The following is a 16706-nucleotide window of genomic DNA, read 5'->3' as shown; positions in this document are numbered from 1 at the left end:
TCTGGACCACAAAACCACGGATGTATTCGTAGCAATAGCCGACAATAAATTGAATGGGACAAAATGATCGATTTCTCTTTTATGCCAAAAATCATTAGGATATTCAGCAAAGACCATGTTCCATGAAGGTATTTTGTTAATAAGTAAATAAATGAAAACTTTTTTTTGTCGTGAGCAAAAATGGCGGAAAAACACGCTTACAAACTTTACTTGCTGCTGCATGCTCTTTGAAAATTACCAGTTTGGTTTCTATGTGAAACTTAGAATCTCAGCTTTCGTTTCATCTACTCTTCTCAATGTCATTACAGCGGTAGGTTCATAGAGAGCATTAAAATAAACCTGTTTATTTTGAGCAATGGCATGCTACAGCGCCTCTGGTGGACAACTTTAAAAGTGATTTTTTCAATACATCGATTTTTTTCTTCCTCGGATTCAAACAGTTGTATATCGGCCAACATCTGTAGATCCTTCACGACCCAGACAATCTGTTTATAGATGTCAGCTGGACATCATCACCAAGATATTTAAAAGCAAAGCAGGAAGAGCAGGTACAGGAGGACTCTTATCCTGGCTAAAGTCAAAAAGAGAATGCTGATTTGTAACAATCTGAAGGTAAGACAGTAGATCAAAATATCATCTAAAATAAATTGGTTAATAGCTTTTCTTTTAAAAAGTTTCCAAAATTGATATTGAATATTGTGATTAGTCATGACTTGCATCAAACAGCCTTTGATTTGCTAAGCGTACCGATTTAACATCCAAAAAACAGGCTTCATCAGCCTCGGGCCGTGACACGTGCTGATATTCACAGATCTCTCGCTTGTATCCAATTCCTGTTTCATATCAATGTGGGTTTGTGGAGAACAACTCGTGGCCACTAAAGTTGGACATGGGCCGTTCCGATCAAGATTCGATCACTCACTGTCCGGTCACGCTTGTAGACTTACAGGAATCTGCACACTTGCACGTGGTGGAATTGGGAGTTCTTGGCACTGGTGGCGGGCCGAACTCAGTTGCTTAGCAACCAGGTGGCTCATTGAATGAGGGATGTCAGATTTGTGCTCTGTGTGTGTATCATCATAGTACGAGGCTAGTCCCAAATACGTTGAGCATCGGGAGCACTTCGACCAATCAGAACCCTTCAATTGACGACGGATGTTTAACCAGACGGTGGACATCAATACGAATGATGTTCTCAGCAAATCTTCTCCTAATCCTCAGACCATGTCCTCTGTCAGTCTTAAAAGCTTGTTACACTTGGCCTTAGAGCTCAGAAGCAATGTTCGGCTTTAACAAAAGTGGTATGACAGCACTATGGTAATACTGTTGCACTATTTATGCTATATTCATTTAAAATAAAATGTATTTATATCAATTGATTCGTGACTTCAAATGATTCAAGAATTAGTATTGAATGTATTTAAATGTTATAGCTTTTTAATCTGAATTATTATTTAATTAATTTGAGTATTTTTATTGATTTTTTATTTGAATGATTTGAATGGTATTTTTATTGAATTAGTATTTAATTAATTAAAAATGTACTTTTGTATTTTTACTTAATTACTTTTTTTATTTTTTGGGGGGGAATTTGGATTTAATTCATCTAAATGGTATTTTTTTTGTAAATTAATAGTTAAATATTTAAATTATCTTTCTTGTTATTTTTTATTGAATTAGTATTTCATGCAATTAAATGGAATTTTATTGAATTAGTATTTAATTAAAATGTGTTTTTTACAGATTTTTTTATTACATTAGATATTATATTAAATATTTTAAATGGCTGTGATGAAAACCAAAGAATGTCGGCCATGTAAAAATTAAGACAAACTTATCTCCCTTTTTGAATAGGAAATTCATAAGCATTACAAAAAACTGAACCAATTGTTTTTAAAAGAGAACAGCTGTTCTTCTTGTCTATGTCTCAAAGTTTTGTTCAGAAGAGCCCTTCTCATTTTAAACTCAGAACATCACCTTCCCCCCTTCGGACAGCTAAAGATCCGAGTCTAGGCTTCACCCTGTTGTTGTTTCACGGTGGGGAACTCTTCTGACTCCGCCTCTCAGGCAAACAAATGATATGCTTAGCTTTACTCCCGGATCAACAGGCTGTCGTGATGCCTGTAATTAAGCATTGTAAATTCTTCACCAAAAACAAGTGCAGGCCAGGACAGGTCATGTTTTACCGTAGATGTTTCTTAACGCCTCCAGCAGCAGATGTGACCAGGCGGAGATAGCCTGCGGAGATGTTTTTGTGCATTGCACGTCTAAACATGCTGATGTAGTTGACAAGCGTTAAACTTTGACAGGTTTAACATCACTGTTGCCTGTGATTTAGTCACTGAGGCAAATGCAATGTTTTTTTGTTAATAACAAACCAGTTCCTGTCCTTTGATTTGTTCAGTGCCACCTAGAAAGAAACTCTAGTAATCGAAACGTTTCGGTCTGTGATTTTCTCTGTTGACCACAAAAGAGAACAAACATGACAAACGTAAAAAATACAGAGTCTGTTCACCCCACTTCTAAAAAATGGACAAATGGTGCTAAATAACGTATAATCTTCTGGTAAGAGAACATGGGTTAGTTTAGTTTAGACTTCTGTTGTTTTTGTTATAACACAGAAAACACATTCTGCTACACTTAGTCATCTTAAAATAATCAGGCAACCCATCACGAGCACGTTTTTGAGTTAACTCAACAAACAGAGAAGTCTACCCAACTTAAAAAATTATGTTATTAGTCATAAGTTGTCACAGCATAGTTGACCTAATGAACAACACAACAATTTTTTTGTTGGCTGAATATAAGTAGAGAATACCGATTGTTTAGACCTATATAAAGATAAACACATTTATTTGTCTTTTATTACAATTGCACAAGTTTTCTGCCACAAACAGACCAAAACTTTGATAAAATAACTGTTTAAACAGTTTATGTTGAGTGGACTTATGCCAGTTTAGCGGAACAAAAACTCTATATAATTTATATAGAGTTTTAATATTTTTTATAATTTATATTTTTACTATAATTTATTTAAAAAACTCCATAGATACATAGACAGTAACAACGATACTAAAGCATAAATTAGGCCACTACTCTTTAAAAGAAAAACTGACACAGCATTGAACGTGATGCGATGCATCTTGGGAACTTTCAAACGCAATATTGTTTGTTCAGTATACACAGATTTTCTTTTTTGAGAATCTAAATCCAGTCAACAAAATAATCTTTGTTAGAAACATGTTGAGGCTAATTTTGTTTATATCCTTTAACTAAAAATTCCATGTTCAAGTAACTTATTTATCTTTGTAGGGAGAACGTTTTGCAGGTTGGATTTTTTACAGTACAGCTCTCCCTGTATAGCCTGAAGGCTTCATTAGGGAGAAATGCCAGATTAGCATGCTAGCTCTGGTTTAGCTGCCTGGAATTCACCTCACGCCAGTTTGGACTCGACAACCACATTCATTTAAAAGCAGCAGCAAAATACAGATGACTCAGCCTTTTACACATGAATTCATGTCACATTCTCTGCGAAACAAACTATTGCTTTAATACACAATGACAAGGGATGTGTTCGGAATCCTAACCAGCATGCTGTTCACTGCACACTATACACTGCGTACCTGACAAAACTGCATAAAAAATGCTACCTTTGACGCTATTAACAAGGTTGTAGTTAGTTAACTAATACTTTAGAAATATTTCTGTTAGTTGAAATCAACTGATACATCAGTCAAAATTTTATTTGAAAAAAAGAAATGTTACCACAGCAACAAGCTGAAATAAGTTAATGCACTAAAATTAACTTAAAATAAATGATAATTAAAGTAACACTGAAATAAAAATAGTTTAAACTCTACATTTACTTAAGTGAATTATATATAATATAATACAATATCAAAATGAAACAAATTAATAATAAAATGACGGAAGCTCTTAACAAAGTTGCTAAAATTCAAATGAAAAAATAAACACGCTCAATCGAAACATTCCTAAAACTACAAAAAAAGTGAAAGCAAAACTGAAGTTAAAAACTTAGCTAGAAAATCTATATAGCTGGATGTTAAAAATCACAGTAAATGATTGATACGACCTTTCTTAGTTTAGCGACACTGAATAAGGGTAAATAGATATTATTTGATTCATATTTTAAGGTTCCTCTTGCTTCTGTAATTTCATCACACGAAAATTCTGTCAAGACTGTATGTCTGGTCCATTCTTCAACTCACTGAAACCAACCCATGTTGAAAAAATTAGCCCATCTGTCTGATTAACTCAAACCCCTCGCGGGGAGACCGAACCAACCTTCCGTTTTGTCTTTCTGATCTCTGCTGGGCTGCATGTCTTTTTAATATTTGCTCTCCTAAAGCCGAAATCTTTGGCAACAGGAGCTCAGCGCTCTAATTGGTCCTGCTGGGGTTCAAAGTGAACTCCTCTCGAGTCTCGCATGCCCGTCTCCTTTGATTAGCTAATTGGCGGTCAGAACTCTATCTGGTTGGCTGGGTTGTGCTGATTGGAAATGTGTGATCTTGCTGGCTGTATATGGCCTTAATAATTGTTCGGTTTGTGGCACATCCGTGAATCCTGTGAATTGAGAAGAGATGTTGTCATATCCAAGCCCCAACCAACAGACAGAAATATTATTCTAGCTTACAGGGAACGTTTTCACAATTTTGGGCAACGTTTTCTAAATGTTCTCTTCAGGCTAACAAAAAAGTTTTTGGAGTAATGTTAAAAAACCTTTCATCAGCGACAATATTAAAGCAGTGCTGTTATTTGAACATATTCAGAAATATTGTTTTCATAGCGTAGTAAGAATGTTGGCAAAAGGTTCTTATAATACATGCATAAGTTGTAATGAAGTTCTCTGTAATGTTTAATTGACGAATCTGCTTTGTCTCAGATGCCTCTTTAAAATTTCCTACAAAAAAAATAAAGAAAACAACCAATTTAAAAGCAATAAAATTGACATGGAGACCTCAGATTTGATCTGGGAAGAATCTGTTAAGAAATTTGTTGAATCGTGAAATCGAAAACTCAAGAAACAATGTGACATCATTAATACTTTTTTTGAAAATGTCTAAAAAGGTGTTTTATATGTTTTCATGGGAAAATAAACAAAATCGTATCCACTTAACCATGTTGTTATCTAAGAATAACATTAAAGAGACTTTTCTTCTTCTTTTTGGATGGATTTACACTACACGTAGCTATATTTAAAGAATACCGAGTGAAACCACTAATGGTTTTCAGAGTGATGTGTCTGTCTCATGCACTTTTGTCAAGTCTTGTTTCTTGCCAGCGTGACTCACATTTATCTAGAGTTCATTTCAGGTAACGTTTCCCTCAGCGTCAGCATGTGAATACCCTCCGTCTCCCTGTCATTGGCTGTTTGCCCGGACTCACATCAGAAATAATGGACAAGGATGGCAAGAGAGCGATAGCTTGAAAATGAGACGGATAAACAAGAAAGAAACGTGGTAATTGACACATCTAAGCACCGTGATCCGTCGTTTGATTCTGGTGAGTGTGATTTGTCAAGATGGGAGATACACGCCATCTGTCACCTGCCAAAAGAAAGGAAACAGTGTTTTTTTTAATTCTGGGCAAGATTTTATCAAAAAAAAATGATGTTATTGTTTAAAGGTCCAGTGTTTGAAATTTAGCGACATCTATTGGTGAGGTTGCGAATTGCAACCAACGGCTCACTCAACCGCTCCCCCTCTCTTTCAGCACTACGGTGGCTGGCACAGGACAAAGATACGTTTCGTTTCTTTGCCGAAGGAGTCTGTTGGGAGCACGCTCTGTAGAGCAGTTTGTCCATTTATGCAGACTGTAGGGGTAGATAGCTCATTCTGAGGAAATAAAAAAAGTAGCATTTCATTATATAAGGTCTTTATGCACCTCCGGAAATATTAGTATATTTATTTTATTGCATTTATGCCTATAGATCCTCCAAAAAAATACACATTGGGCCTTTTAAAATAAATTAAATTTACATAATTGTTTATAGTTTGCTGAGTTAGCTCGCTAATGTTTAACTTGTGAGAGGCCCAAAATATAATAAAGTTCACCTTTTGGTCAGACAGCCTTTTCAATCCGAACTTTATAGCCATGAAGTTTCAATTCAACTCAATTAATATATCAGACGTTTCCAGTATGCCCATCATAAAGGGTTTGACGCTACAGCTACAAATCTGTGTCTTCAAGCAAAGAGCTTTGATTCATGGCTTCTGGGAAGCCCGGAGTCAGTCAACAGGCTAATATTGACATAACACCTGGCAGGAGCCGTGATGTTTGTTTGACAGGAAGCACAAAAAAAGAAACGGCCTGGTTCAAGTCATCATTTCAAACCCATTGAACTCAAATTACTGTGCCTTCACTCATACTATGGCGTACATGTGCCTCAATGTGTGTTTTTATTGCATGTGCTTTGAAATAAGTGCATGCGCATTGGTGTAATCTCTGAATGTGGTCACCATATGGGTCCAGGCACTTCTTCACTACAACCAGCAAAACCAAAGCCACATGAGAAACAACAGCTGCACGTTTCCATCAGCATCCTGGATTTCACCATTAAAGACGCTCAAAGGGACCTTGAGCGTTAAATGGAAAACATGCGACAACAAATTGAGACACGGGTAACTTCTGTTTACAGATTGTTTGATGTTATGCCATGTTTCCGGTTTAATGATGTATTGGACAGAGCACACGTCATTATAAATAACACGCCGAGATGGATGCAAGGTTGTCTTTGCTGTTTTCAAATACTTTACATTTCTTAAAGTCACATTGACACAAAAAACATTTAAATGACACAGTTTTAACTAAGTCCAGCAAACGATTTGCATCTTGGCTGTTTATAAACAAGACTTTTTTTATTTTGGGCACACAAACTTTAAAAAATGTTTTGATGTGCAATTTTTTTTAAACCTGAATTGGTAAAACCAATGACGTCATCCATATCATGCTTTTCTTTACAAAATGACATCACCAACTACTGGCCTGGATGTATAAACCAGAATTATTTGGCATTTTTACATATTCGTGTGAATGTTTTGACAACATTGTTTTTTTCTGCTTTTATTAAATTGGCTTTCAATTTAGTATTTTATGTTGATGAAATTTGATGTAGTTGATGAAGTTGAAATAAGATAAAGTTCATATTACGATATTACGATATTACGATATTAAGTTGATTATTAACGTAAAAAAAATATTGTGCCAGTCTCATGTTAATCTTAAGTATCTATAGAGAAGTATTGCATCCTTTACATCCTATTTGGATAGATTTAAGTTTTATCAGATTAAAGAAAAGATTAATACACCTGTACCACTTCTTTCCAAAAACAGTTGATCTCCTGGAGGCATGTCGAGGGCGGAGCTAAGAAATCAGGAGCACAAAATCACATCATTGCGTTATCCCTGTGTATCTTTTGAGTCCCAAAATTTGGCGCAGCTCTGTCATACGACCAACTTGTTTTTGAAACTTTTTGTCCATGTTTAGCATGAGAATCCAACACTTTAACTGTGTAAACAAGTCAGAATGCACAAAACAGCATTAGACTTCTCCTTTAAAAATTTGCAAAACCAATATGAGTGTTCTTAAAACCCGAGGCAGTAAAAAAAAAATGTTCAGAGTCTGTCTGTTTGTGAAAAGGTTCAAAAACACACTTTTCTGCAGTTATTCATCGTTGCTGTGTAAACTTACCCTAAAACAGCATGTGCAATAAATGTGCATCATATGAGAGAGGCTGTCAAAAAGTGTCAAGCAGTTTTAGTGCAAGAAATCTTAAGTGGCCTACAGTAGAAAAAATGCAAAATACAAAAGTATTAAAATTGCCTAGTAGTCCCGTAGTGTGCGTCAGATGGTTAATGGTTTGTTGGCATGTTATTTTTACCATCATAAATCTGGCATCTTAGTACGGCATCTCTCCCATCACAGCAGGACAGCGAACGATTCATTTGCTCTCCAAATTAAAGTGCTAATGATATACAGCGGAAAGCTGCGGCGTTCAGACAAGCCTCGCTGACAAATCTGAAACCTGTTTCTGCAGAAAAACAAGAGGAAAACGTGGACACACTCACACCTGGATGGATTAACCCATCTGTGAACTCTCAGGTCTGTATGAACACGCTTTGACAAGCGCAAAGGAGCCGTAAAAAAGAGACAAGAGGGATATTTTGGGTCACAAATGACGAAACGTCTCTCGTGTGGTCACGAGGAGTGTGAAATAAATGTTTTGAGTCAGAAATGTGATAGAATAGCAGCATGCATTATTTAAAGAATCAGTACACCCAAAAATAAAAAAAACCTCTTTGTTTTCTGCGTGTTCTGTGGTAAATGTAACAGCATGTGAGATTAAAAACAACATAAAGGGGAAAAAATAATGGAGTTGAAATCATGGCTTTGCTCCTTTCTCAACAACAAAACATTAAACACGGCACGAAAAAGAGGAAGCTGCACATAATATTTGTGGGACACTAAACCTCTCCAGCACCACCTAAGAAAATTTGACCTTTGACCACTCAGGGTACAGTTAAAATGAGAAATGTAGCGTCCTACGACACAGATGTGATGCAGAACGTCACTTCACAAAGAGACTGAACCGTCTTCCCCAAAGACATTCATTGAACAATCTTAAATTCAATCTTAAATCCTAAAGACAAAAAATACAACCCTCAATAAATATCAAATCAAAAATAAATGCGTTCATTATTTCTAATCGTAACCTTCTCAGCCTGCCAAGTGTCTACAATGGTAAGCATTTACTGAGATAACGCTGACATGTTTCATTCACATATTTTACACATTCTTTCGCATAGTCCTGTGGTGAACAAACCATGAGTGACCTTGCAGGACGCCATTGATCTGCACTGTCACAAGATTGTTATAACAAAGAGGTTTTAGTTTAACAACTATGTCTGTCGCAATAGTCACGCGAAGAATACTCCTCTGTAAGGATATGATATCAGTCATCACATGTATGTTAGGAGTTAGATGTTATTGTAGCTGGCAAACAGCTGAAAACTGACGGTTAATCCCTGCGCCTTTTGAAGCCCTTGGGTCTTCTTAAACTGAACATACTGTGTGTGGAATTATGACACTACAAGATTTTATAGTAACTTCTTTATATTAAAACCTTTCTAAAATGTATTTCTGTCTGTCCACTTACAAAAAATAAACACATTACAAGTCCCTCATTTAAAGTTGAAGTACATTTTTAAGTGTACTTCAGGTGTATGCTATAAATTAAATGTAGAAATTTAAATGTAGAAAAACGCCCCCCCATACTTTTAAGTACTGTATACTTGAACTGTAACTGTGTTGAACGCAGTATGTTACTTTGTTTATGTATATTAAATGATATAAAAAAAATCTGTCTGTCTGTCTGTGCCCTTATAAAAACAAGTATACTTTATACTTTATTGAAGTGTAAGTATACTAATTTCAGTTTACTAGTTGTATACTTGTAAAGGTACTCTTCAAAAATACCTGCAACTAAACTGGCCAACTTTTTAATTTATAAAAGTTTTTAAGTGTAACACTAGTAGTATGCAACTATGTTTTATTATGTATATTCAAATCTATTAAAAATTTCTGTCCGTCTGTCTGTCTGTCTTTCTGTGCCCTTTCGAAAACAAGAATACTTTAAGTTTATTTTATTAAGTATACTTATTAAACTTTAGGTATATTTTAAGTATATTAAGTATTCTAATAATGTGTACTAGTATCCTTGTAAATGTACTATTTAAATAATACCTGCAACTAAACTGCACACTTTCGAGTATATTCTAATACATTAACAGTAGTAAACTGTGTGTACTAAGTTTATTACTTATTACTTATTAAAATCTATTTAAAATTTCTGTCCGACTGTTATTTGGTACACTTAAAAAAACACAAGAGTACTTGTAACTAGTGTGCAAGTTGAATACTTGTAATTGTACTATTTAAATAATACTTAATTCCGCCCCCCTTTTTTAAATTCATAAAAGTACACTGTAAGAATAGTGAACTAAACACACAACTAGTTTACAAAAACATTTTTTGTTTGTACTACAACTAAACTACAAATGAACTTAGACTGTATGTATCGTGGATACAATGTCAGCACAGTTTCTAGCTTATAAAAGTACACTTTGACGTATTCTATGTTAACTACAATTTTGGTGGTAAAAGCATTTACACCACTCAATCAAAACTACAAGCTTAGCATATAGAATACTACAATAGTTGAGTCTAACTATAGGTCAGCCAATACACTTATCTGTCCAGATAAATCAAGTATCCTTAAGGGTAATTTGAAGTATATTTGCAGGTTGTGCATTTAGCTTAAAATATAAGTATACTTTTAGCACACTACGATAAACACATTTGTAAGAGTCTGTCTATCCACGAGTCTATCTGTCTAAAGTACATGATTTTTTAAATGTTTTTTTTTTCTGACTGACTGACTGACTGTATGACTATCTGTCTACACTAAACAACTGAAACTTCTGACATTGGCGCATCAATAGCAACAGTCAGACAGCATCAAGTGTCACATGACCACCTTGCCAATCTAAGCTCTTTGATTTGACTTATTCAGCACAACAGCCCGAGGCGCAGCACAGCGCGCCATAAACAAAACACCCCGGATCAACACATCTCCAAGCAGCTCGACACATACAACAAAACATTAAAGCACCATTATACTTCCTCCAGGCTGCACCGATGTTAGCATATAACACACATTACCAAAGACTTAATCCAGACTGTGATTCAATGGCCTGAATGCAGAAACACCCACACAGATGATGATAAACAGAGGAGAGGGGTTTGATAACGTTAATCGCTTCTCAACAATACAGTAAACACGTCAGCAAAGTGGCGTCCTGCGTTTACAAGAGCGCAGAAAGAAAAGGATGCTTTGGATGAGCGTAGAGAAACAAGAGAAGATGGGAAGGTGAGAGGGGGTGGTGGAAGAAAAAGTAGGACACGGATACATTTCTGCTTAAGTGGAAGATGCCTGTTCGAGCACAACGTGAGGAGGAGGAAGAAAGACTTTACACGGTAAGGCGAGTAACAACAGGAACAGAGAATGGTCGAGGATAATGCAGCAGACAAACTTCCTGAATATTTTAATGACTTTAAAAACACGTCTCCAGGTGTGTTTTGAAAGCCTTGTGCATCCTTTTCCCGGAAGAGCAGAGTCGTACATGGAAAGAGGTTTGGAAGACAAAACCTTCGACGTGACCTACATACTCTAGATACTACTGTACTCCTTCATCAAAATATGTTTTATGTGTTACGTCTTCTCTTAGACACAACAGGGAATATTGGGAATTGAAAGCAGCACTGTCTACAAGTGTAAATTATGAGTATGATAACATACAATTTATATGTAGGGCCACAATTGCAGACACCAAACAAGTTATTATACAGGCACCAAAACAAAACATTGAATACACGGGGAGTAACCGAAGACAGTGCAATAACTTGTTTGCATTCTGAGAGTTGGAGTGGCTATACATCTTTTGTCTAAACAATGGCAGTGATTATACAACATGTTTATAATGTGCTTAGGCGTGTAAAAAAAGTGCTTTTCTCTTATGTCAAGCGGATCTGATCATATACTTGTTTTAGCAATAAATTAATTATAATTCCCATTTTAAAAAAATTAAATAGTAGCATAAAAATGGAATAAATTTGAACAAGATTTTACACAATTCAATTTTTATTTATTTATTTATTTATTGAATCTGTTTAAAATTGTGTTTTTTAATTATTGTTTATTTATTTAATAATGTTATTATTATTAGTTTTTCATAATTTCTTAGTAGTCTGGAAATATACTTAAATTTAACTAACTTAAATTTTTACTAAAACCATTCATTTTTCATAGGATACATAGGAAATTTTTGCCCCTGAAAATAAGAAACCTAATAAATAAAACAAACATGTAAAAACATGAATTTATACATTTACATGGCAAATATATTTTATTGATTTTTTTGTTTATTTAATCTGTTTACACTTTTTATTATTAATTATTTGTTCAATCTGTTTGTTATTATTCATTTTTGATGATTATTCATTTATTTATTTTGTATTATTTATTTATTGTAAGCCGTAAGTATGCTATTTTGGTGAGAGCTCTGGCAGCCAGTGTTTTGAATATGTAAACAAAACTATACAAATATTTCAAATGCCCATCATTATTTACTTAGTATTTCACTTGTAGTTCCTAGTAACAAGTCTCAAATCTTGAATTAATATTCGGTACTTTTAAATCAGATTGTTTTCCTGGGAACAGTGATGACACACCTTATTTATGCCTTTCCATAAATAACCATCTGTGCCTTAAAAACAAAATAAAATAAAAACCGGCCTGTGCTGTACATCTAAATAAAACACACAGTGAAACACATCTGATCTGATTCAGTCAATCTGATTACTTTCAGCTCAACCAGTCAGTTAACTGACCTGAGATCAGCACCACTGTGCCACATTCATACAGACATATAAACACGACGCATGAGCTTTTTGTAAGACAAGCTTTAACACGCACGAGCACCGACGGCCCATTTCTGACTACTTGTAGAATTTCCAATGGGCGGCACATTAATGATTAAAGTTTATTTATAGAACCCCATTACCTGCTGGTCCAAAAAAAGCTGTCGTATCCGCCCCCCAGGGTTTAAGAATAGAGGATGTTGAGATGAATTATACCTTTCATCTTTCTGCTGTGGGTTCCTGTATTGTTCAGAAGCCGTCTCTTGTCCCGAGGCCTGCTGAGAACAACAGCAGATTGTGAGATATTGATTTCATATAGAAGGGTTGAGCGGGATGATGGGTAATTCAATTACGGCATATACTTAGTGTGCTATAAGAGGAATCAATACATAAATAGACAGAAAGAGAGTGATATTTACATTAATGTATTTGGCAGACGCTTTTATCCAAAGCGACTTACATTGTATTATTCTATACATTTCTTGTATGTACAATCCCCTGGGATCGAACCCATGACATTGGCGTTGTTAGCACCATGCTCTTACCACTGAGCTACAGGAAAGCAAAAATATTTTTTTTACATCAAACAAATAAAAGTATATTTTTAAATCTGGCAAATCCTTAGAAATGTATGTTTGTGCTCATTTATCCAACTTTAAAAAACACCTTAATTCAACTGTGCCATGTACAATTATATGATGTTATTAAAAAGTCATCATGATGGTCTGCAAGGGTCCTATATGCGTGATGTCATTTCCTGTTTTATGGTTTTCTTGACATATGATTACAAAATGCATAATACTGAGGCCTGGAAAAACAGACACATTGCCACGCTGACTTTGATCTGATGGACAATGGATTTGTTAAAAAATGCTAAAAAGCGCTTACTTTTTCATAAAAATATCAATGAAAGACTACAGCCATTCAATGACAGCGTTAAAAAATGCAAAACTGTACATATATTCTCTTTAAAAAGTATTTTCTAAAAATAAAAGCACACTTTTTCAAATCACAAACCAGTTGTTGTCATCCGAGCGTAATGACGGCATGTGTTACATATCGGGTCTCTAGGCTACAGTAACACCCATCAGAATCATTTCTCAGGCCCGGTGTGGCTTTTCTAATTACACAATGGGAGAGTTCTCCTATTAATATCTCTTTCCAATCTCTCGAGCGCTAAAAGATCATTATCCCGGGAGCGTGCCATGCCAAAAGCAGGCACGTGTGGAACCAGGCCAGCCTGGAGCTAAATCAAAGGGATTTATGTGGTTAGGCACCGAGTAGAATCATGTAGATCTGACAGCCTGGGGAATTATGGGTGATGACTGTCGTATCGCGACTTTAATTACAGCAAACAAGGTCATTGCATGTAACAAAAGTATCAAGGGAAAACGTCACATTGTGTGCAACTATTTAGAGCTTTTTTATGAACTAAACAAGTTTACAAGTTAAACTTAGTGTGCGAAAGATTAAGCTGGTCTTTTAAAGGTCTGCCGTTGGTTGGACAAACAGAAAAAAAGTTACTTATGATTCATAAAGTTGTATGCAAATATAATGGGATTATATTCCAGTATAATTTATTTTGAATATTTTTGGCATCATGTGCATAAACAGTCTTCATTTCACTACATGGTTTCATAATACACAACCTAGCATTTCAGCAAAACAAAACTCATCCGGTCACGTTCAAGGCCCGTGTCAGCCAATTCAACCGACTTTTTAAAAGAAAGACAGGAAGAAAAAGAAATGAACAGAAAAATAATGCAGACTCCGCCCTGGTGCGGCAGGAACCGCATGGTTCAATGCACTGTTATGTTTTCAGAAAGAATTAAACAAAAACAAGCCCAACCTAAACAAACATGAGTTAAAACCACATACAGGTGCATGAGTGCGTAATCATCACCATTTCTTAAAAAAAGTATTCTTCGTATAGGGTCTCTTCAAAAATCACAGGCTAGCAGTTAAATCCAAAGCAATATTAATGTTAATAATAATTTCAAGCAGCAATATGGGTCCGGCCCATTTGATCTTTTATTTCAATGCATTTAACATTTTTAACTAGCGCTATTTTAATTTCTCTATGCATTATGTTTTTCTTTTGGTTCATGACATAAGAATATTATTGAGCACTTCAATAACATTTTTTCGTATTGGGAAACACTTTATAATAACTTGCACTAATACGAAGTAAATGGATTAAAGTAAAGTGTGTCACTGCAGCGCCACTAGTGGCACCAAACGGAATTACAACGTAAAAAAAGTTTTTTAGCCAATCAAATGGCCTACTTAAAAAACTTCAACAGTAAATGATCATTGAAACGTAAATATTCACGAAAGCCTATTGATCCAATTTTATACAAACAAAAGCCAAAAACGTTTTGTTACGTAATACGTAACGTTTGTTAATAACGTAATCCACGTGACTATCAGAAGTTATCATAAAGTTTCCCCCAAATCTTGCACACCAAGGCAACACCCGCATATCTTTCCTGGCAACACTGAAATCGAGTTAACAGTCCAACGCTATCTATCGTTTCTTCTTCTGTTTCAGAGATTTCCGTCTTTTCACGATCATCTCGTACAGTTTGTCCATGCCCTCGTTCAGACCCTCTCCGATGATGGCACACGCCGGCTGGACGTGATACGTGGTGGACGGGCTCAGTTCATGAAGAGCCAGATGCTTCTCGATCTCATTGACCGTTAGGGATTTGGGAAGGTCCTGCTTGTTGGCGATAACCAGCAGAGGTGTTCCTTGGTTCTCTGCGAATTTCGTCACCTTATGAAGTTCAGTCTTGGCTTCCTCCAGCCTGTCCACATCCACAGAGTCCACCACGTAAATGATGCCATCCGTGCACCGGCTGTACGACTTCCACAAGGGTCTCAACTTCTCCTGACCTCCAACGTCCCAGAAATGACAGCTGATTCCTTTGGCCGTCCCGTTGCTGAGCTTGATCTTCTCGGTGTTGAAGCCGATGGTGGGAACGGTGTTGACGAATTCGTTGAACTTTAACCGGTACAGCACCGTGGTTTTGCCGGCTGAATCCAAACCGAGCATGACTATGTGCAAGGACTGGAATGCGGCAATGTTGGAGAAGCTGTTCCCCATCTTATGATAAATATTCAAGCGATCAATAAATCACACAGCAGTCTCGCCTACATGAAGAAGCATCTCAAAGCATTTGAGTGTTTTGAGATGTGAATTCAGTTTTCAGGCGTGAGATGACTTTGAGAAATAACACCAGGTTATGATTCCATAAAATGATCCATGAAACACGCAACACCTTAACGTGTCATTTGCATATCCTCAGTCAACACGCAAACGCGTAAAAGCATCCTCCATCGCGCGTTAAACGGGGACAGGTACGCATGGTCGGGTTGAGAAGGGCGTTGGGTTTTCCGCCTGTTCCCGGGATGAGACGTGCCGCAGACCTCCGTTTATAACATCTGTAGAATGCATCCACGAATCCGAAGATGAGATGCGCATAAATCCGAGTCGGAGGGTCTGAGGTGTCCTCGGTGATGCAAACAGGCGGACGCGGGTATCAGGTGGAGGTTTCCTCGCGCCGCGTCAGAACAGCAGCGCATTGAAGCTCTGCCGCTGGAGCTGGGGGAGCGTGCGTGTGCACGAGGAATACAAATCCGCGTGAACTCCACCCACACCAGAGACACCGGTTCAGAAAGTCACAACACGATTTGCAAGCACCGATCATGAGACGCAAACCCAAAAAGGGATTTATTTGCGCCATGACGGGGCTTGTGCTTAAGATTTTGAATAACCTCATTATAATAACAGCAGGCTATTCGTCAAGACGTTTATTATACTAATGCAATGTAATATAATCATTTAAATACATATTTAGGCTATATAAGCATTTGTCGGAGGATTTATGCAAATAGACTTTTAGGATGTGTTTCGAATTCTGGGCTGCCAAGTAAACTATACTTAAAAATACTATATATACACTATACTTTGTTGTCTTATTATATTATATAGGTAATGTTTAAGTGATATAAGTAACGTTTATAAGTCACGACATTTTGAACAGATCGTATTTGAACCGATAATCAATGAATCCGATTGACTGCATGTGGGGATGATTCAGTTTCGTGAGTCTGCTGACATCTAGTGTTCACTATATGAACAGCAGCGGAAACAATTGTAAAATCGCCATTGCAGTCGCTAACAAAAGTTTACGAAATTGTCATT

The 16706-nt window shown here is 36.3% G+C and overlaps 1 protein-coding gene across 1 annotated transcript; it reads right to left on the bottom strand.

Moving 5' to 3' along the window:
* Positions 1–14059: 14059 nt before the first annotated feature.
* Positions 14060–16136, bottom strand: arl4ca (ADP-ribosylation factor-like 4Ca). Its single transcript, XM_056758865.1, has one exon. It carries the CDS (start codon positions 15603–15605, stop codon positions 15027–15029), a length of 579 nt encoding a protein of 192 aa, XP_056614843.1. The 5' UTR covers positions 15606–16136; the 3' UTR covers positions 14060–15026.
* Between the last annotated feature and the right edge of the window lie 570 nt (positions 16137–16706).

The sequence above is a fragment of the Triplophysa dalaica genome, chromosome 10 (assembly GCF_015846415.1).
Source record: "Triplophysa dalaica isolate WHDGS20190420 chromosome 10, ASM1584641v1, whole genome shotgun sequence".
In the NCBI taxonomy this organism is placed as follows: domain Eukaryota; kingdom Metazoa; phylum Chordata; class Actinopteri; order Cypriniformes; family Nemacheilidae; genus Triplophysa; species Triplophysa dalaica.
The sequence above is the reverse complement of the archived record's forward strand: the minus strand, read 5'-3'. Positions and strand labels throughout refer to the sequence as shown.